This window comes from Poecilia formosa, unplaced genomic scaffold (genome assembly GCF_000485575.1).
Source record: "Poecilia formosa unplaced genomic scaffold, Poecilia_formosa-5.1.2 Scaffold207, whole genome shotgun sequence".
Classification (NCBI taxonomy): domain Eukaryota; kingdom Metazoa; phylum Chordata; class Actinopteri; order Cyprinodontiformes; family Poeciliidae; genus Poecilia; species Poecilia formosa.
Genome location: NW_006800146.1, coordinates 894,394 through 915,889, shown reverse-complemented (window position 1 = coordinate 915,889; position 21,496 = coordinate 894,394). Strand labels below are relative to the sequence as shown.

At 37.2% G+C, this 21,496-nt stretch overlaps 3 protein-coding genes across 4 annotated transcripts in view; all 3 read left to right on the top strand.

The window, feature by feature from the left end:
- LOC103148562 (fructose-bisphosphate aldolase C-like) overlaps window positions 1-1,626 on the top strand; it is an 8,566-nt gene extending 6,940 nt beyond the window's left edge. Inside the window, exons 2-6 of the mRNA XM_016679287.1 lie at window positions 7-61; window positions 158-318; window positions 403-486; window positions 1,054-1,228; window positions 1,382-1,626. Coding sequence (XP_016534773.1) covers window positions 7-61; window positions 158-318; window positions 403-486; window positions 1,054-1,228; window positions 1,382-1,611 — 705 coding nt within the window. The 3' untranslated portion in view covers window positions 1,612-1,626. The remainder of the gene's footprint in view (window positions 1-6; window positions 62-157; window positions 319-402; window positions 487-1,053; window positions 1,229-1,381) is intronic.
- Window positions 1,627-4,922: 3,296 nt separating this feature from the next.
- LOC103148542 (serine/arginine-rich splicing factor 1) lies at window positions 4,923-8,697 on the top strand. 2 transcript variants are annotated; one of them, XM_007567363.2, is made up of 4 exons: window positions 4,929-5,340; window positions 5,825-6,003; window positions 8,081-8,253; window positions 8,442-8,697. In XM_007567363.2, the coding sequence occupies exons 1-4, from the start codon at window positions 5,153-5,155 to the stop codon at window positions 8,637-8,639; spliced, it is 738 nt and encodes a 245-aa protein (XP_007567425.1). In that variant the 5' UTR covers window positions 4,929-5,152; the 3' UTR covers window positions 8,640-8,697. The 2 variants fall into 2 exon arrangements, with proteins under 2 accessions (XP_016534793.1, XP_007567425.1); XM_016679307.1 differs by having other exon boundaries at window positions 4,923-5,340; window positions 8,081-8,556.
- Window positions 8,698-13,174: 4,477 nt separating this feature from the next.
- On the top strand, window positions 13,175-19,417 carry dynll2a (dynein, light chain, LC8-type 2a). The gene is made up of 3 exons (XM_007567361.2): window positions 13,175-13,362; window positions 13,940-14,086; window positions 17,585-19,417. The coding sequence occupies exons 2-3, from the start codon at window positions 13,955-13,957 to the stop codon at window positions 17,720-17,722; spliced, it is 270 nt and encodes an 89-aa protein (XP_007567423.1). The 5' UTR covers window positions 13,175-13,362; window positions 13,940-13,954; the 3' UTR covers window positions 17,723-19,417.
- The last annotated feature ends 2,079 nt before the right edge of the window (window positions 19,418-21,496 follow it).

Below are 21,496 nucleotides of genomic sequence, written 5' to 3'. Positions count from 1 at the left end.
CGATAGGTTGACAAAGGTGTCGTTCCTCTGGCGGGAACATGCGGGGAAACCACCACGCAAGGTCAGACCGGCTCATCTTTATGGATCGGCTCTATTTTTTTATTTATTTATTTTTTTTTTTAGGATTTGCAGCTCAGCTTTAAACCTTTCTCTGCAGGTCTGGATGGTTTGGCGGAGCGCTGTGCGCAGTATAAAAAGGATGGAGCTGTGTTTGCAAAGTGGCGTTGCGTGCTCAAAATCAGTGACTCCAATCCATCAAAACTGGCAATCACAGAAAATGCAAATGTTCTTGCGCGCTGCTCGAGCATCTGCCAGCAGGTTAGAGGGATTGGTAGTATGCACGTCATTTATGGGCTGATACACCTGTGTAGATTGATTGAGAATCTTTGATGTTTTGGGTAGAATGGCATTGTGCCCGTCATTGAGCCAGAGATTTTACCTGATGGTGATCACGACCTGAAACGGTGCCAGTACGTCACGGAGAAGGTGAGGTTTTTGTATTTTTAATGCCAGGAAGTCCGGGGACACTTAAAAAGACTTAAATGTATGTATCCAAAATTAAAGTTTGAAATTAACTTAAAAAAATGGCAAGTTGGTCTTAAACACATCATATATACAGTAGGTCTTAAATTTTGTTGTGGCAGGACCACATAATCTGGTACGTTCTATAGAGAATATATATTTATAACAAAAATATTGTTCTTTTATATATGCCAAAACGTTAATGGAGAAAACCCTCCTGTGGTCTTAGTACAATGCTTAGGAGGAGCGTGGCAAATGTCACAGTCTGATAATGGAAAGAGGCAGCGTGTCAGACCATCAGCTCCCGAAACCACACAAAAAAAAACTCATAAAGTGCATGCCACGGTGTTCATTGTGACCCAACAGACCACACACAAGGTCAAAAGCTTTTTTCCTCAGACAGCTGAAGCGTTAAAAGAGCCCCAGGAATGCTGGGAAAAAAAAGAACTTGGACTTGGAATTATTTAAGACTTTAGCAAAAAAAAAAAACAAAAAAAAAAACATTCAGGTCAAACCTTTTGTGTGCTACAGGTTCTGGCTGCAGTGTACAAAGCCATGTCAGACCACCATGTCTATCTGGAAGGCTCTCTGCTCAAACCCAACATGGTCACTCCTGGACACAGCTGCCCCACCAAGTACAGCCCAGAGGAGGTGGCAATGGCATCTGTCACCGCCATGCGCCGCACCGTTCCCCCAGCCGTACCGGGTCAGTCACACCACACCCACTGCCGACCAGAAACACGCACACTCTTTTGAAAACACGCCATTGTACCCCTGGTTTTATGTAAAATCCCCGTTTGCAAAGAACTGTATTTACCTAACAGAAAGACACCAAACGCTGATGGTTTACTCCCTGCAGGGATTTGCTTCCTGTCTGGAGGTCAGAGTGAAGAAGAGGCCTCTGTCCACCTGAACGCCATCAACAACTGCCCTCTGGCCAAGCCCTGGGTCCTGACGTTCTCGTTCGGCCGGGCCCTGCAGGCGTCGGCCCTTAGAGCCTGGAGAGGACACAAGGAGAACGAAAAAACAGCCACGGAGCAGTTTGTTAAGCGAGCAGAGGTACTTTTTCCTGATATGTACTGCACATAAAAACAACTATGATGCCAGGTTTAAGTTGCTGCCTTTTTTTGTGTCGAGTTTATTTATTTTATTCCTCTCAGGTAAACAGTTTGGCATGTCAGGGGAAATACAGCGGCGGTGATAACTACGGCGAAGCCGGCCATCGCATCTTCGGCTCCTGCCATGCTTACTGAACAAAGACATAATTTTTAAGCTTTATGTTTTATTTATTATGCTATATCCCCAGTGAATAGTACAGTAGAAATTTAGATTAGATGAAATAGGCGATGTGTGAATATGTTGAATGAAAACAGCTGACTGTTTTATTGGGATGTTTAATGAAGACAATCAGGAATGTAATCAGGACTTCTCATGTCTGAAGGAAATGTCTACTTCCTCTGCATAATGTGTGTGTAAAGTAATGCAGTGCTCAAACAGTCAATTCTTTAATCCTATGAGAATATTGACCTGATAGCACGGACTACAGTTTACATCAAATGGTGTCAGTTGCTAATTATGTGATCAAACGGATGAATCTCTTCATCCCCTTGTCTGAAAATCTCTATTGCTTCTCTGAGTTGAATGAACGTGCTTTGCTTAGCGGTTAGCACTGGTTGTTCAGAGGTAAAAACAATAACGCCTGGCATTAGCTTTGAGCTAACGAGCCCCTGCGCTCCCTGCTGACCTCTGAATGCATCAGGCTCTCAGTCATAGGAATATGACTCTGTACAATAAACATCAAATGCAATAAAAATGCTTGTCGGTTGAAGTCTGATTTGTTTATGGAATGGCACGTTTTTTGTTGTGAAAGAATAACTCGGTATAATAAGAACATATTAAACAGGATAATTATCAGTATGAGATTTAAATAAATTACATTTGTGAAATAAATTACATTTGTGAACAGGGGCAGTACTAACCTGTTTGGTGCCCTGAGCAAACAACACACTCAGTCCCCCCAGCAGGATTTTGGGGTGTCTAATTTAAGGAGAGAAGCAATTAAGGCAGTGAGATAATTTACCACAGTGTCATCAGAGTAAGGTAATACTGGTTATAACAGCATTAGTAATATATATTGGCCCAAATGTTCAGATAGGTGCATCCCTATTTTATCAGCAATAAAATCAATAAAAATAGGCCAATGCAACAGCAGACTAACACCACTTTCCCAACTTAATATGAAGTGATTAGTGGGCACTTATTCTGACATAGTAAGCAGCTAATGATTAACAAAGAAATGGGCCTACATATACTTCCAGTTTGTGAAATATTCAGAATAGGAATCCAAGCAACACTTCTTCTTGTAAATGTCTATTTAACATAGTCTACATTACATCACAAGATCACTGTCATTGGTATGTAAAGCAATTACTAATTTAAAACTAAACTACAATATACTATATATAAATAAATTCAAGTATATACTTATACTTTTACTTATTATATAGACTTAGTTTGATCATAAAGTTTCTCATTTAACATTTTGAAAAAAAAATTTTTTTTAGTATATTTATAAATAATGCCGTTTTAATTACCTGTTTTGACTATACACTAAAATACAGTTTCTGCAAAATATATTTTAATTCCGATTAAACAGTGAAGAATCCTGGCTAAATTCCTACTGGTGCGGAGGAGTTTTCAGTTTGTGACAATCTTTCTTGCTGCCTGTTTGCATAACTGATCATTTGGGAGTGAGCGCCCTCTTGTGTTGAACAGGTGGAACCACAGCACTTCAGATGTGAAGTGGATTATGTGTAAATAGAGAATCTTTAAAACACAGTTAAACATTCATGATATCTTTATCGTATGTGTAAAAACACAGGAAAACAACATTTGTTAAAAGTAAAGTCACTTTTGTTAAAAGTAAAACCACCTTACTGCATCTTCTCAAGTTTGTGGAATCAGAGTTTATTGAGTTGTAAGCAGAAATGAGTTGAAAGCAACTCGAAAAGCTCAGAAAACATCAAGTTATATAAGCCATATGTTATATACTGCTAAACAGACCAGACACCTGTGGTTGTCATGTTTGAATTTAATTTAAAGACTAAGTAGTTGTTGCATATTAAAACATGACACTACGCATTTTTGTAAAATAAATAAATTGGTACTAAATTGTCTGGACATACTAAAGAAAGAAAACATAAAAGGTTTTCAACTTTTCTCTCCAGCTTACTTGTAAAAGTTAAGATGTGTTTTTGGAAAAACACCTGAAATAAATATAATCAGACCAAAAAAAAAAAAAAGAAGCTTGAAATTACTATCTACTGAACAAACGAGGCAGAAAGGACAATCCTGTCTGATCCCTTTCAGCTTCACCCTTTGTTATCTTCTGAGATGGGTTACTATAATTACTATAGAAATCAAATGTTGTAAAACAAGTTGTATTAAATTAAGGACATAAAAATTATGATAACATAAAAGTAAGGTCAGTAATGATGTGGTGGTTGAAGAACTACCTAACTAGCTAATTTGGGGACTTCGTATTGAACCGGGTCTGTTGGTAAGACTTGTTGAATTAATATTGTTTTTCACTATTTTGCGTTAATTGTTGGATTACACTTAGTAGCTTTAATTTGTTTTGCCTTAAACAATAATAATAAAAAACATATTTAAAATATATTATTATCAATGTCAAATGCTTTCTGCAAATCTATAACATTTCCTAACACTTTCTTCTTGTCTAAACAGTTTGTGATTTCTTTGGTTAACTCCATCAATGCAATTGCTGTTGACCTGTTTGCCCTAAAGCCTTATTGACTATCTATTAACAGATTCTGCTGGCCTATAAATGAAGGTCAACAACAGTATTTAACAGTTTTTTTCTAAACCCATATTATCCAAGTGTAGTATGGGTTACAGTAACATTTAGGTTCCCTTTGGGAGAAGGAAAGTATTTTTGAATTAAATTGAATGTCAAAATGCCCACAATTTTTTCTATAGTTACAGTATTTTAAAGTTTTTGAAAATCTTTCATCATTTTTCTGCTACATCACATAAAATCTGGGAAATAAAATACATCACAGTCTGCGGTAATAGTATGAAAACCTGTGAAAAAATTCAGAGAGTAAGAATGCTTTTGAGAGGTGCTGTAAGTACTGTAGAATCATCCAAGACTTCATATTTCATAAATTAGATAAATTTTTTATGACCTTTTTTATGCATTGCACACAATAAGCCAGTGACGAATTAATTATCTTTATAATTAATTATATTCTTATTCTTATTATTTTCACTTAAATTTAAATCCATCAGACCGGTGACTTTTGTGGTATTTATTTTCACTGGACTAGTTTCTATGGCGGATGTGTCAGGTCTGGCAGAAGTGTGTTTTAATGGGCGTATCACTAAAGAAGCACTGAGAAGTGATCCTCACTTTTCAAGACATTTGTCTTTTCAAGAGATATTAGGCGCGATATTAGGTTTTTCTACACATTTTTCTGATTAGTTTCTCTTTCCATATCCTTGATTTTAGAGTCACTAGGTTTTCTAGGTGTTTTTGGACGCCATAGTTTTGAAGCTTGCAAACAACCCGCCGTCCGTAGTTTTTTTTTTTTTAAAGTTAGCAGCAGCCATGTCGGGTGTTGTGCGAGGCCCCGCTGGGAACAATGATTGCCGAATTTACGTGGGAAATCTCCCGCCGGATATTCGCACCAAAGATGTGGAGGACGTGTTCTACAAGTACGGAACGATCCGAGATATCGACCTAAAGAACCGCAGAGGAGGTCCGCCGTTCGCCTTCATCGAGTTCGAAGACCCGAGGTGAGGCGCTAGCAGCAGCTAGCCGACCGAGCCGTAACCAATGCCATTGTGTTGTCAACGCGTTGATCCGGGGATCCGGCTATTTCCTGGACGTGCATTGTTCTCTTTACCAAACGTGGTTTCGCCTTTCATGTGTTTTCACTTGTTCCTAAATTCACAAAGTATACACGGCTGTCCTGTCGCACCACATACTATATATACTCTGTTATAAATGTTGTTGAAATCGTAACACTTTTCCATACATCTACAGCCTCTCCTAATGCACATCCATACATTTAATTGCGCCATTTTGGCGGCAGTGTAATTTCTGCGCAGCCTCGTGTCAATTTCTTATATTGAATTTCATTATGTGATTTGCTGGTCTCCAACGTGGATTAAGAAACATTAACATGGCGACGACCCGTCCCAAGTATTTACCATGCAATGCTGTCGGCATCAACGCTCTCAATGGGTTTCATGATATGTTCCTGTTTTCTAATAACAGGGACGCCGACGACGCGGTCTACGGACGTGATGGGTACGACTACGACGGCTACAGACTGCGGGTGGAGTTCCCACGGAGCGGCAGAGGCTCCAGAGGCGGGTATGGGGGCATCGGTGGAGCACCCAGGGGGAGATATGGACCTCCATCCAGGCGCTCAGAGTACCGGGTCGTTGTGTCAGGTAAATGAGCAATACGCTTTGTTGCTTATTGTCTCTTTACTCAGTAAAACACCATGTTAAGGGTTGAATGAAGTACCATTGTGACATTCTGTAACTGGTATATTAAGACTTCCCAGTGAAAGTCTTCCCAGTGATTTTGATGAAGTAATCTTTAGTTGGGATACTATTTACAAAAGTGCTATAGTTCAAAATCCAATATAGGTATCTCACATTTTAAAAAAAACATATGAAAACTAGCAAGTATAACACAGTAAGTATAATTTCTGAAAGTTTTTTTCTGTGTAAATCAATAATGCACATGGTATTGGACATCCTCATTTCCAAAAATTGTCCCTCAATACTTGAAAGTGTAAAATTAAGAGAAATACAATTTTTTTTTGCTTGTCTTGTAGCTAGTATTAAATGCCAAAAGTGCTGCTATCCAATAAATAACATTGATTTCATGGTGTTATAGTAAGATAAAGCAGATCTTAAATGCATGCAGAGGTAAACGTTTTAAATTAAGCTTTTAAAAACACTTTTTGTTCTGTGTGTTAAGTAAAACCTACTAATTTAATAATTCTTACATATATACAGTGAAATAATTAAAATGGTCAAATAAACCCTAAAGCTGAGTTTATGGTCAGAAATAAAGCCTCAACTTTTTTTTCTGACTTGAAACTACATGATTCTGACTAACACTGAATGCATCACAGGAGCCATGAAAGAGTCCTTTATCTCTCTGCTGGGAGTTGGTATGTAGAAGCGATTAAAGTGATTTATGTTGTATATCTATGAAAATTGTACATATTGAGTTAATAGAGAGCAGTAACATAATATGAGATCATTTATTTATTTTAAATATTGATTTGGCTTCAATAGTGAAAACGTGTTTCTTTGTAAGGTTAAGGTCTGGTCCAATACCTTAGCTAGACTAAGTCACAAGAATTCAAACATTGTTTTTGGGAGATTTTGCATTTTCTTTTATCACAAATGTAAGCTGGACTCTATGTCAAACAATGTGCATGCCTGGGGTTTTTCCAACTTTCTGCCACAGTCCATAAACGTGACTGTTGGGAGAATTTTCTCCCCAGGTTTCCGTTGGGTATGAGTGTGTGCATGGTTGGTCCTGTGTGTCTCTGGCCTTTAAATGTGAGGCTCAAAATAATCTGTCGCAATTAGTGCTTCAAGTCTAGATGCATGTTGGCGACGGCTGCATAATTTACTGCAGATTTGTCATCCTCACTACATCAGCGTGTGCAGTATCAAATAGAGCAGCTTTACTGTAATAAATATGATGACCTGTAACTGCACTGTCACTCACCGTGTCATATGAAAAGGAGACTCTCTGTAGTAGGGCTGTTGTAAATGAATATTTTAGTAATCGGATCAAGTAATCGGATAAAAAAATTTTATATAATAAAATATTGGTAAATCTGGCATAACACCAGTGTTACTACCAGATATGAACGTCAGTCCAATTTTTCATATTTGAGCATCCCTAACGGTTACTTTTTTGTAGTTTAGAAAACTAACCTGTAACAATAATAGCTCTCTTTCTAAGTTAACCAGAAGAAAAGTTATACAAAGTTATTTGTGTTGACGGAGTATTAGGACCAGGCTATGACAAGTTTTGTTTAATTACAAGAAAAAAGTCATGTTGACAGAATAAAGACACAATTTTACCAGAAGAAAATCTTGAAATTATGTTCAGACGTAAATTTTCTTTGTTTTATGTTGTTCATGTTGTAGTTCATAAAATTTACTGCTGCATGTTCCTGCTACTTTGACTATATTATAGTAGCAGTAGCACCACTTGGTGTGGTGGGGGAAAAAACAATCCAGATTTTCCAAAACATTCAATCTTCAAAAACCAAAAATTTGTTTTTAATCATTGAACAGGCACCTTGTCTAGATGCTAGGGCTGTTGTAAACGAATATTTTAGTAATCGAGGTACTTGAATCATTCGAGGAATCGTTTCAGCCCTACTAGGTGCACTAGCCTCTCAAAAATATGTTTTATCACAATAAAAATATTCCAGTCTTCACTGTTGTACCTTTTCTAAGTTGGACCCTTGCGTGTTGTCCTTGTGTCCAGGTCTTCCTCAGAGCGGCAGCTGGCAGGACCTGAAGGACCACATGCGCGAGGCGGGCGACGTGTGCTACGCCGACGTTTACAGGGACGGAACCGGAGTTGTAGAGTTTGTGCGCAAAGAGGACATGACCTATGCCGTCCGAAAGCTGGACAACACCAAATTCCGCTCCCATGAGGTATGTGTACGGGGTTTTGATGATCTGTCATGGATAGTGATGATTCTTTGCCGCGTCGCGGTGAGTATCGTAACGAAGTGTTCCTTTAGTCGCACGCCGACACCCAGCCCTTATCGTTGCCCGTCTGTAACTTCGGCCAGAGGCAGGAATGTTGCCTTTTCAATGTCAAGTTCTCTTTTGTCCGCCAGGGAGAGACTGCTTACATTCGTGTGAAATTAGACGGTCCCCGCAGCCCGAGTTACGGACGATCACGCTCCCGCAGCCGTGGCAGCAGAAGCCGGAGCCGCAGTCGCAGCGCCAGCCGCAGCCGCAGCAATTCCCGAGGCCGTGGCCGAGGATCTCCCCGCTACTCGCCCCGTCACAGCCGCTCTCGTTCCCGCTCTTAAACCTTTGCCGCCATCAATGGTTTATTTTTTTGTTTTGTTTTGTTTTCCTCCCCTCCCTCCTCCACCTTCTGATGTATTCCCTTCTGTTTTTTACCTCTAAGTTTATCCAGATGTCAGCTATTGATTTTTAAATTTTTTTTGCATTTCTTGTCCTGGTGTCCTTGTGGATGATCTTGGTGTGTATGTGTACCCTCCACTCCCTCTCTCCTCTCTCTCTCTCTCTGCTTTTCCCCCTTTCATTTTCTCCTTCTCTCCCCTTCTTTACGTCATCTCAGATTTTGAACATTACAAGATGTGCTGTGGTGAAACTTCAAAAATGTTGAGTTGTGACAGCTGCACTCAATGTTTTTGGAAGTGTTAATCTGAATTTTTTTTTGTTTTTTAAAAATTTTACTAGCTTCTCTTTGGATAAATGTGGGGTGGGCTGTATTTTTTTTAAATTTTTTTTTGAAGCCCGATACTTAACTGTATTTTACCCTTGTGTCTTCCTTTAGACATCTGAGGAGAAGGATTAAAGTGATTTGGAATAAAACCATTGTGGAGCACATTTCATTTGTATGGTCAGGATACAAATAGGACATCTAGGAGGAGGATAGGACATCTAGGACCAATCAGGTCGAGGCAATGGTATGCTTCATATTCCATAAACTGAACATTTTGACAGGTTGCCATGTTATGCATGTTATTTAACAAAGATATGTGTTACTGTACTTTGTTAAGACAGTCTGTAACATGCTACTCTGGTTTCTGACAGAATAAGCAGTCCTAAATCAAGTGTTGCGATGTAAGTGTAATCCTTGCTGTCAAATGTAAAGAAAAAAAACGACAAAAACTGCTTTGTATTAAAAGCGTCCCAGTTTTGAGCATCCTCATTGGTTAAAAAAATGCTTTGAAATCAGGAATTTTGAAAGTTTTTTTTTTTTCTTTAGTCTTTTTGAGTGTTCAGTGGAAAAAAAAAAAAGGCCCAAAACTCTTGACATTTTATTCTAACGGTCTGCCTCTGATTTTCTTCCTGGTATTTCAAGGTTTTGATTGGAGGAGTGGCTCAATGGATCCCAATCCTTGGAGCTGGATGAGTGGATCGATTAGGGAAGGGATAGGCAAGGATGGATGCTCGGGAACGGGAGCAGAGTTTCCAGGATTCAAATTTATCAGAACAAAAATAATGGGAGTCCCAGAGCACCTTTTTTTTTTTTTTTTTTTTTTTTGCCCCTTTTTGGTTTAGGCCCCAATGGCTTTAATATAGAAGAAAACGAAACAGAGGACCAGGAAGTTGGATCAAAGGATGGAGTCGTAGATGTCCGGTATGAGGGAATTTAAAAAAAAAAATGGGGAGGTTGGGAGAGGGTTAAAATCTGGGAAAAGTTTGTAATTTTTTTGCTTTGCATAATCTTTCTTTTAGCATTTTCAATAAACACACTTTCAAACATATTTATGGAGTTTGTTTTTATTTGCAGTTTGGTCAAATGTGCATCAAAAAGCTAATTTTCAAATTGGAGCTGTTTTGATTTCTCTAACTTGTTTAACTTTGGAAAACAGCCATTTGTGTAAAATTTAATTTGTAGATTTTTGTTTTCCTCAACACACTAATGATTCAATTTCTTAATTTTTTGACATCCAATTGTCACAATAAAAAAAGTGATGACTGTATTGTTTGCTGCACCTTGCTGATCTAATATCTGGCTTTTTTCTGTTAAGTGAAGCTTCTAGATTTGAGATGAACGTAAACTAATGCAGTATTTTTTTTCTAACGTTAATGAGTTATGATCTGCTAAAATTCAGTCTCAAAGCCCAGACAATCAGAAACGGCATCTTTCAGTGATTCTAAATGACTGGTTGAAGTAAATGCATAAAACTCAACCTTAAACAATAAGTGAAGGTTTTTTTGTTTTTTGTTTTTTGTTTTTTTCTTGACGTAATGCTAAAGATAGCCTACACTGTGTTCCTGGAGTGTTTTAAAACTTTACATTGAGGTTTGGTGGCTTAACTAAAACACAGAAACACATGTTGAGGGGAGCTGTAACTACTGCCAGTAAACCTCTGGGTATCAATCTGCCTAATAAACTTTATTGTTAAAACCACTATATGTACAGGACAAATAACTGAAAAGATAATTTCCTTAAGTCTCTGGTGCAAACAGCAGTTCACAAAATATATGTAGAAAAAACACCACCTCTTAAAGATATAAATGTAGTAAATAATGCATAAATAAATAATATAACAATTGAGAACCATTCTATACAGACAGATCTTCCAATATTAGTGAGTTTTTGAATGACTAGACATTTGCAATGCAAGTTCAGTTTGCCCAATGAACAGACTTAGCTGATTAAAAGTATATTTTATTTTTTTTAACTACTACTCCCAGGTAAGAGTCATTACTTCCCAGCCCTCTCAAAAATAAACCAAAACAGTAATTTTTTTAGCAAACGCAATTCATTTCCTATGCATTAAAGCAACATATTGAAATACTTTATCAGGCCAGAACTGTAAAACATCTCATTTAGTTATGAAGTTTTTCCCTGAATTTTGATGACGTATTACTGAAGAATTGTATTCTTACCCTGACACATTCATGTGTGAAAGTTTTATTCTGCTGGTGACATACCTTTGCTAATTTCAAAATAAAAAACAGGATGTCAATCACAGCCCTACTGACATGACTGTAAGAAATTAATNAATTTCAAAATAAAAAACAGGATGTCAATCACAGCCCTACTGACATGACTGTAAGAAATTAATTGCATTATAGATTAAAATGAGCTCGATAATCTACATTCAAGTGATAAGGAATGTTTATCAGTGATTCTTGAAAATAGGGACAAAATGGGTTTTAATTTTCCCATATTTTTAAAAAATTATTTCTCAACCTTATGTATGCAAATATGACAAATAATGTTTAGGAAATGTAAATATGATATGGTGCAGGCTCCCAGTTGCAATTTTTTTTAAATTACATTTTTAATCGACCTGACCCAGAACTTTGTCATCACCATCTGACAAAAATAAATATAAAATGATTTTTATAATATCCCATTAGTGATATTTTTACTCATTTTACAGACAAATGCTTCTCAATAAACAAAATAAATATTATTTAAAACAAAAAATAGCAAAAAGTCCATCTGACGGAGTTGACAGTGCATGACGGAGTTGACACAGAACTGAAGGTGGTGACAAACTAGTGAGTAAAATGAAAAACTTGATACATGTGAAGTAATGCAATTTATGTAAAATACATTAAAATGAATTAATTGCACAATTAAGTGAGATTTGATAACAATTAAACTCTGATGGAGTTGGCATCTGACGGAGTTGACGAAATGCCAAACTACCTCAATTTCTATGATGTTACTCTGAAGGAGGCCATATTGTAGCTCATCAGGTCCATGAAATCTTTACAGTATACCAAAATTAAGCTTTTATTTCACAAAATTTCATCAAAGTTTTGTAAATTGTCAGTTATGGAGTTGACACATCATGGTTGTGACGACCAACTTAGGAATAAAACAAGAAAAAACTAAAGAATAACATAAGCTAACCAGAGCTAACTAGCCCTCTTAGCAAAGGAAGAGAAAAGACGACGTCATGGAGTCCTCAGAAGTTCTGGTGTCCCCCAATAATGCCTGATTTTTTTACATTCTTTTCATGTCTGACGGTGTTGACAAAAACTAGGGACAAATTTCAACGGAGTTGGAAAATATATAAAAATTATTTTTTAATTCAATTTATCAATACTTTTATAATTATTTATATGACTAATTATACTTAATTGTCATAATATATAATTTTAGTATTTCTTTAATTGTTTTAAACTATTATAATGTATTGAGTTCTGCTCCTGGACAAGGGATTTTACAGGCATCATCCACCGACTACAATGTTTAAAATAAAAAAGTATTCAGCAAACACAAGAAAAATATACATTGTTGTGCTCACATGACCCAGGTTAGTTTAGTCAGATATTTGTGTATATTTTATTCAAATTTGGTGCTTTATCCATAGGACCTGTTTTGTCCCTATTCTCAAGAATCACTGTTATTTATGGTTTCTGTTTTGTTGTTCTCAATTCCGTTTAATTTGTCGTTTTTTGTTGTGCCTTATTTTTGGGCTATTTTAACATATCTTCCAGTTCCAGCGGTAAGTGTTCTACAAAATTAAAGTGTATTGGTTTTTGAGGGCGAACTTCCATTATTATGCAATTACCAATACACTGCTTTAAAATAGGGTCGAAAACAAAACAATTATTATTGTCTCTGGGACAATGTATCGTCCAGCAAAAATGTTTTTTGGTTATCGTGACAGGCCGACGTTTTCAAAGAGCCCCAGCTGTGACTCTGCTGTAAAGCCAAACGATACCTTCCAGCAAGCGGAGGTCCAATTTCCACTTTATCCTCCAGTCGGTGGCGTATGCTGTGAATGATGCATTGTGGGATGAAATAAGATGCCGGCAGAGAGGAGCTGGAGAAAAACGCTCGCGCCGCGCGAGGAGGCAGCGCCGCAGCCAATGGCAGGGCGCGGCATGCAGCAGAGAGGGGCGGGGATGGGGGAGAGCCGCCGCGGACAGCAGCACAGCGCAGAGCCAACCTACCTTCATGCTTATTGTGTAAATCTTTAAAAAGCAATTAGCCGCAGCATCATCTTAACCTTCCCTCACCGGCTCGTTTAAAATCCACATTTCTGAACGGAGGACCCTCCTTCCACCTCACAGGCGCAGGAAAAGGTGAGTTGCACCGCCCTGATCTAGAAGATTCATTCACTCTCAAGGTTTGGCATATTTAGGATTCTTGTTGTGATGATGTGCTTTTTTTTTTTTTTAACTGTACGCGTTCATGCATGCTTGAGGGCTTATTCTAAAAAGACTTGAAGTGGTTTATTTTCTAAACAGTCTGCTACGCTGGGGTAAAAAAAGACACATTTTCATAATTGTTGCAGTTCTGATGCAAATGCATTTATAGGAAAGTAATTTAACTCTTCCTGTATCAAGTTTCACTGTAAATTTCTGCAAAACTAAACATCCTGTTTGGTTAAAAAACAACAACAAACAAACAACAACAAAAAAAAAAACCCTAAACAAACAAAACAAAAAAACCTCCAGAAGCCCCAAGTAGAAAATCGAAACGAAGCGATCAGCTGGAAAAGCCGCTGTGCAGAATGGCTTTTACGTTCTGCGTGTGACTGGAGAAATTGCGATGATCTGGCTGGCCTTCAAGCCATCTTCAAGCCCTCAGCCCCACCACGTGCAGTGACATTATTATTATTATTATTATTTTATTTTATATTTCTGTTTCCCTCCTCAGCACGCAGCCTGAACCATGACCGACAGGAAAGCGGTTATCAAAAACGCGGACATGTCCGAGGACATGCAGCAGGACGCCGTGGACTGTGCCACCCAGGCCATGGAGAAGTACAACATAGAGAAGGACATTGCTGCCTACATCAAGAAGGTGAGCCAGGATGGAACCAGGCGTGTTTTACATTCATTGGAGTTATCAGAAGTGTTTCCGTACAACCTGGAAATGAATACTAAGAACTTGGGAATTTTTTTCCATATTTTTTATTTTTTACAATCTGCCATGTTGAATGTCTCCAATATTCCAATCGCAAAAGTTTAAACCTGTCCTCATTGGGCAAAAAAGGTAGAACTCCCCAAAGGGATGGTCCAATTTGGACATAATTTGGTCCACATTCAGATCAGCAGAGTATTTAGCTGATTCAATTTGCAAAGCGGTGGCTGAAGAGTAGAGTAAGCACTGGAGGGGATAAGTGTTGGCATCGAGCTTAGCGCTAGTGTGCTGTCAGGCGGTTGCTGGAGCATCTAACAATCGGTGAGTCAAATAAGTGAGTGAAAGTCTTCAGACACTAGCGTACTAGCTGCGATTCCATTTCAAACATCTGTAAAATTTGTCGATTTTCCCCTAGTGACGAAAAAACTGCACAATTTCACAGTTGAATTTCCGTTGAATTAAAAAAAAGCAATAAGAATCACATGTAAATAAGTTTGTTCATGCAATGTCACCCTCCTTCCACTTCATGTCATTTTCCTTCCACTTCTTATTGTCTTCCTTCCACTTCCTGTCGTCTTCTTTGTCATTTCTGCCAGTAGTGTAGATGTGGTGTGGTACAAAAAAAATGTTTCCATCGCAGTTTTGCTGAAATACGCTAATTCTGATATGACTGGAAAAACCACCTCATCTTAGCACAAAAACCTTTCATCAAAAGACGTGTTTGTTTTTTTGTTTCTCCAAAACTGTAAAAGTATTGAGTAAATAAATAAATTGAGTAAATTTATTTTTGTAATTCCAATTTGCGCAATTATACAGCCAATGGAAGCGCAGCTACTAATGCAGCTGGCAGAATTACCAGGCGCAGGTCGGTTTAGTAACCTCGTGTGGGAAACAAAATAGTTTTATGTCTAACAAGAATATATCACATGAGCTCAACCTTTTAGTATTCCTTGTTGGTGTCCTGCTTTTCATAGAACAACACTGGGAGCAACGTTCAGCAACAGGTAGAGGAGTAACCGTGTTGCACAGTGCGCTGGTAGAACCTCTGGTCGTCAAAGAAACATTGCATTCTTCCATCTGTAACCCTTCAAACTCTTGGTATACCTAATGACTTTTCATGCTTAAGTTTCCATTGAGTAGCAATTTGGGTATGTGGGATGTGCATAGATGGCAATGGGTACATCAGCACACACAAAACTTTGACAAGTCCACTCTCTGTTCAGGATAGCTGCATGATTTAATGATCTATTCAGACAGACCTAAATTTTGATCGCTATCAAATTTTGAGCAAGTGCTGTCTTAATTTGATCTGTCTCAGGCAGCCTGTGTGTCTGCTGACCTTCATCACCGTCTTGTCTGTCGAATGCTCTGCTGTAAGCATGTAGCAGTAATGCGCCGTTCCTTATGCCTGACATTTTGGCCCTCTCCATATTCAATTATGATTGTCTGCGTGGGTGCTAAGTTATGTTCAGACTATTCCTTCTGGGAGCTTAACTTTTTTTTTTTTTTCCACTTTTTGAGTTTTATGGTAAAGTTAGGAAAACAGTGGAAAGTGGACAAAAAATCCCAATGTTAAAAGAAAATCATAATTAGTGAAATCTTTTTGAAAACAGCAACAGCAACAACGAGTTAACTGGAAGGAATGTAAGCTTGAGTTTAGCTGTAATTGAGAGAAATGCCATATCATTTTTATGTCATTTAAAATGACGTAAAATGAAGTATGTAAAGCGCACACAAATGTGTTTTGTTTTTGTTTTTACACTGCAAAGGTCTGCAACCTTTGCACTTAAAGTGAATTTAGCTAAAGGGATTTGTTTAGAATATTAAAATGTCCTTGACTCTTTACAGATGGAATCAATTTTATCTCGACTTGAAGTGGGTGGTGGGGGGGGAGTATTTAGCCCTTTAAAAGACTGCTCTTGTTTTCTTGTTTCAGATCAAACAGAGTTTTATATTAGATTAAAAACAAACTGTCACTGGAAAATGCTGCTTCAAATAATAACTTTATATAATCTTTTCGTTTAATTTTACTTTTCATAGCTGCCTGGCCTGTAAAATCCGCTACAAAAATGACTCCAAAAGTGCATCGACTGCTCATCCAGGAGGTCAGAAATGAATCCAGAGCAACATTTATATCACTATAGGCCTCACTCTTAGTTAAAGTCAAAGTTCAGGAAAGTAGAGTATTACATCTGGGATAAAAATATCTGGTGAAAGCTGGATGAAATACTTCAATGGCGTTCAGTCAAAGTCTAAATTTACATGCAGTGTGTGTCTGTGCTGGAAAAAACTCACCGCCATTTATCAAAAATGGTTGTTGCCATCAGAAGTGGCAGATTGAAGGAGCAATTACTTTTTCACATAGGGCCAGGTTTGTTTCCTTTGCTTATTTTTTAACCTTTATAAATAAAATAATCCTTTTAAAGTCGCGTTTAGTTTTTCCTGTAAAGTTTCTCTGATGTAAATACAAAATTTTAAGCATTACAAAAAAAGAGATATCTATAAGCAGCTAAATACTTATTCTAAATATTAAATTAGTTCATTGACTACCTGAGAAACAACTTACCATTCAGAAAATCTTTATCCGCATCATCGGTGGCTATGCTAACTAGTCTTATCTAAGTTTTGTGAGTAAAGGGGGGTGAGTATGAACGATTGACAACACTAAGACCCTCCTCCTGACTCTGATTGGTTGTTTCTGACTGAGTGGCATATTTCTGCAGTTAGTATTGGGAAAAGGCAGAGGTACTCTGTTTTTTATGATACTGTCGCATAATGATCATAATGAACATAATGATCATTTAAACAAATGTGTGTGTGTGTGTGTGTGTATATATATATATATATATATATATATATATATATATATATATATAAATAAATAACAAATTATTTAACAAAAGTTACATGCTTCAGCTTTAATGCAAAATATTGTCAAAAAAAGAAGGTTCCTTCCTCCAATTTAATGCAATCTTGTGTGTGTGTGTGTGTGTGTGTGTGTGTGTGTGTGTATATATATATATATATATATATATAAATAACAAATTATTTAACAAAAGTTACATGCTTCAGCTTTAATGCAAAATATTGTCAAAAAAAGAAGGTTCCTTCCTCCAATTTAATGCAATCTTGTGTGTGTGTGTGTGTGTGTGTGTGTGTGTGTGTGTGTATATATATATATATATATATATATATATATATATATATATAAATAAATAACAAATTATTTAACAAAAGTTACATGCTTCAGCTTTAATGCAAAATGTTGTCAAAAAAAGAAGGTTCCTTCCTCCACTTTAATGCAATCTTGTGTGTGTATAAATTAAAATATGCTAATGCTAAAAACTAGCTTTCCCCTGTATCTTCTATGGTCGCCACATTCTTGGCCGTGAACATCCACAACCCGGCCGTTAATCCTCTCCCCTTGTCTCTTTTCAGGAGTTTGACAAGAAGTACAACCCCACCTGGCACTGCATCGTTGGGAGGAACTTTGGCAGCTACGTCACCCATGAGACGAAGCATTTTATTTACTTTTACCTGGGCCAGGTGGCCATCTTGCTCTTCAAGTCCGGCTGAGTTTCTGATGTGTGTCGAGGAGTTTTTCTCCCTGAACCTACATTGGAAATGCACTGGTGGCTGATGTCTCCCATAACACTTATGACATACCATAACGATGCAAAATCCGCCGTGCGCAAACTGCATGGACTATAACACTTATATAATATGTATGTTACAGTAAGTTTACTTTTCGATAGTTGCCATTCGAATGCAACTTGAAGTAGTTTTTGTTGATTCTAGGTTGTGAGAGATTTCAATGTGGCCCTTGATTGTACTATTCAGGAAAGCTGTAGAATGTAGTGGTTCATCTGCTTTCCTTCATCACGTGGCATCGCCAGACCCCCATTATGAGAAACTCGTGTTTTAAATCGTGACGTTAAACCTTGTGCACGACGATTCATCTTAAAAAAAAAAATGTAAGTGTGATCATGGAAAAAATTTGAACAAGGTAAAGAGAAAAAAAGAAAAGGTAAAATGTAGGAAATTATGTCATCCCTACCGCACGGGAAACGAGATCTGTTTTTTTGGGGGCGGGGGGAGGTTGATTTCATTTCAATATTCGATCAATTTCCAGCCGAAGGTGAAACTTTAGCAGCCGCGTTCAGAAAAGATGTCACATTGCTGAACACACTTTACACTCTGGAGGAGGCAGTGGAGCGAGTGCAGGCATTTCCAGAGAGGTTTAGTTTGTCAAATCGTAAACTTTCACTGTGAAGGATGGAGCATTTAGGGCTCGCACAAGCAGACCTTAGCCTGTAACGTCCGCGTTCTAAGACTATAGACTGGTTACCAGAATTCACCTACCTAGATCTTATTCATGATCCTGTGTTACTGCATGTTTGGGAGGTTTTTACTGTTTCAGAAACTCTGCGTAAATCTGTTCTAAGCAAATAAACTTTTTTTGTTTTGTTTCTTCTCTCCAGTACGTGGATGTTGGACGTCGCTAACATGTCTTGTCCCAGTTTTTGCGATACAGTCGGATTAGATGAACAAATGAGGTTAAATTTTAACGAGGCTACCACCACCCATGCGTTTCAGATAGTTGTGTTGTCTCATGTGGCTTGTGATATCTTTAAAGTTTGCAGCACCTTAAGTTTTAGTTTTAGTGGCCAGTGTCTTGCCGGACAAATAATTTTAAATGTCAACTCCTTAAAAAAAAAAAAAAAATTGCCAGATAGGTTAATCTGTTACCCTTTCCATTACAACGTTTAGTTTTTTTAGTTTTGTAATATCAGTATAATTAATAAAAAATAAAAAGCAATGCACAGTTTTTGAATTGAGGACTTTTGGACTGGACAGATTGAAGGGTTTTTAGTTTGTGGGGGCGGATAACACAACACATTTCTCGCTGTGCATAACGACTGAATGTTTACTAAGTTATTGTTTCCCATTTGTCAGTTGTGGGTGAAATGTTTAATCAAAGTCTTACCTTGGATTGATTTTTAATTTTATTTTTTTTGTCATGGAACGTCTTCCTAACTGTTGTCAATGTAAACTGATTTAGCGTTGTTTTTCCTCTGGCATGTATTCTTTGCAATGTATGTGTAGGAGCCGTTCCGATGCTGTTAAATTTGCACAAAACTTGTGCCTGTCATTGCTCTCAACTGTAACTGGCTTGAGTACAATTGCACTTCATTAGATTTATCCAGTAGGTTGCTACAGAACCAAAACTGTATAAACCGGATAAAATAAAAAAATCATTGTTGACTTTTAGTTTGTCGTTGCCTTTCTTTGTGCTAAGGCCAAAATGCCATGGTTAATAACATAACAAAAAAACTTTTTAGAAGATAACTCTTCTATTGTTACATTTGTAAACTGGCAAATTAGATAAATTGTTTCAGAAAATCCAAACATTTCCTGGTGGTGCCAAATATACTGATTAGTTACTGCTTCTTAGTAAAAGCAAGATAATACGTTTGTGTCAATGTAATATTTGTGAAAAAAAGTATTTTGAAGCAGGAAGGTTATCTGCACTAACCTGGGAGAAAGAAATAGCTAAAATACTTATTTTATGGAAAGAGATAATATTAGTGCAGTACAGTGCACTAACCTGGGAGGATAACTGAGGCGTTTATTTTGAAATTTTCAAGTAAACTTCATTTTAAAGGGTCACACTAATCCCATGTGTAACAGTGGTTGGGTTGAACCAGTTATATAATGCTCAAAACAGCAGTTACATGCTGTGAAAAATGTGAAGGATTTTATTTTGTAGGATATGTGTTGCTCTTATTTTGACAGTTCAAAGTGATTGTCAGTTTAAGACCAAGTTTTTTTGGTTTTTGTTTTATCTTTATTGAGAAACAGAATACATAGCAGTACAAACACAGAAGTGGTATAATGACTGCCAGGGGGATACAAACATTGAGACAATACATCACCATAGCATTACATAAATATATTAAAGAGAGAGCATAAAGTACATGAAGGTGAGTTTTACTTTCTTAAGCTTTGTGGCTAAAATTAACTTTGGCTTATGCTAGTAGGCAATATTCTCTGGCATTTTGTCTTGTAAAAATGTGCTATTTAAGTATGAAAAGTTCATGCTTGTTGAAATTGTAGAGTGTACACTCTAATAACTGACAACAGTTAGAGAATTCCACCATAGGATTACATTTTAAACCTAAAAACGTCCCAAAAATCTGCATAAAACTTAAATCGCGATTGTGGAAAAGTCGTAAGAAATATCAAGAACAAGAAGTGGAGACATTTGAACATAGATTAAAGTCTTGTGATTTGTTTTAAAGATGAATGGAGTTTCTTTGTTGAAGTAGGCAGAAGTAGTAAGCTGTGACAAAGCAGAAGATTTTACCAGAATTTTGTGGAATGCTCAAAATAGCAAGCACCTCTGGGGTATGTAAGTCATCTAATAAGATCAAACTAATGGCAGTTTAAGGGCAGTTTCTGGAATTAGGAATATTAAAACACGCTTTTATTGAATGTTGTTGTTTAAGCTACAAGAAAATTCAGAAAACCAAGAGACATCAAGCAAAACAATAAAAGCAACAGAATGAAACAACAGAGCACATCATGCAGTGTTAGCTAACTGGATCACAAAACAACACTCTATTTAAGGCTTTAGCATTCATCTATGAAAGCTGCAGGGCTCAACAGCGTGCCTGTAGCAACTGATTATTGTGTTTACTGTGAATAAATGGGAAAAGCTCCATAGCTTTTTGCTATGGACCTTTGTGTCAGATGTCCACTCTGAGATGAGGAGCATTAGCCATGTAACTGTGACACCAGGGGCTGTAGAGTTGCACTGTTAACCTGTATGGCTGACTAAATGTGGACATTTAGCCAATTTTTCACTCATTTTTGTGAAGAATTGGTGNATGGGTGAAATTGAATAATTTCCACGGCACACCTGACGATCACTCACGGCACACTAGTGTGCCGCGGAACAGTGGTTGAAAAACACTGGTTTAAGACCGCCAAGTTTTTTGGTTTTTGTTTTATCTTTATTGAGAAACAGAATACATAGCAGTACAAACACAGAAGTGGTATAATGACCGCCAGGGGGATACAAATATTGAGACAATACATCACCATAGCAGTACATAAATATATTAAAGAGAGAGCATAAAGAGCATGTTTTAATAGCTTTGGTATTGGTGGAATTTCCAATAGTTTTGATATATTGTTTGACCTCATTTTCAAAAATGGAAAGAATTAGTTTTTGATTAGTGTAACGGCATTTGTTAATGAGCCATTTGGCTAAAAATAAAATAAGATTAATAAATGTTTTTTTATTTATTTATTTAGATTTTGGGTAGTCAGTGAAGCCAAACAATA

Coding starts and splice junctions, on each gene's coding strand:
- dynll2a (XM_007567361.2), top strand. CDS start 13,955: ATGACCGACAGGAAAGCGGTTATCAAAAACGCGGACATGTCCGAGGAC. Junction 14,087..17,584: donor TTGCTGCCTACATCAAGAAG/GTGAGCCAGGAT, acceptor GTCTCTTTTCAG/GAGTTTGACAAGAAGTACAA.
- LOC103148542 (XM_016679307.1), top strand. CDS start 5,153: ATGTCGGGTGTTGTGCGAGGCCCCGCTGGGAACAATGATTGCCGAATT. Junction 5,341..5,824: donor ATCGAGTTCGAAGACCCGAG/GTGAGGCGCTAG, acceptor TTCTAATAACAG/GGACGCCGACGACGCGGTCT. Junction 6,004..8,080: donor GTACCGGGTCGTTGTGTCAG/GTAAATGAGCAA, acceptor CCTTGTGTCCAG/GTCTTCCTCAGAGCGGCAGC.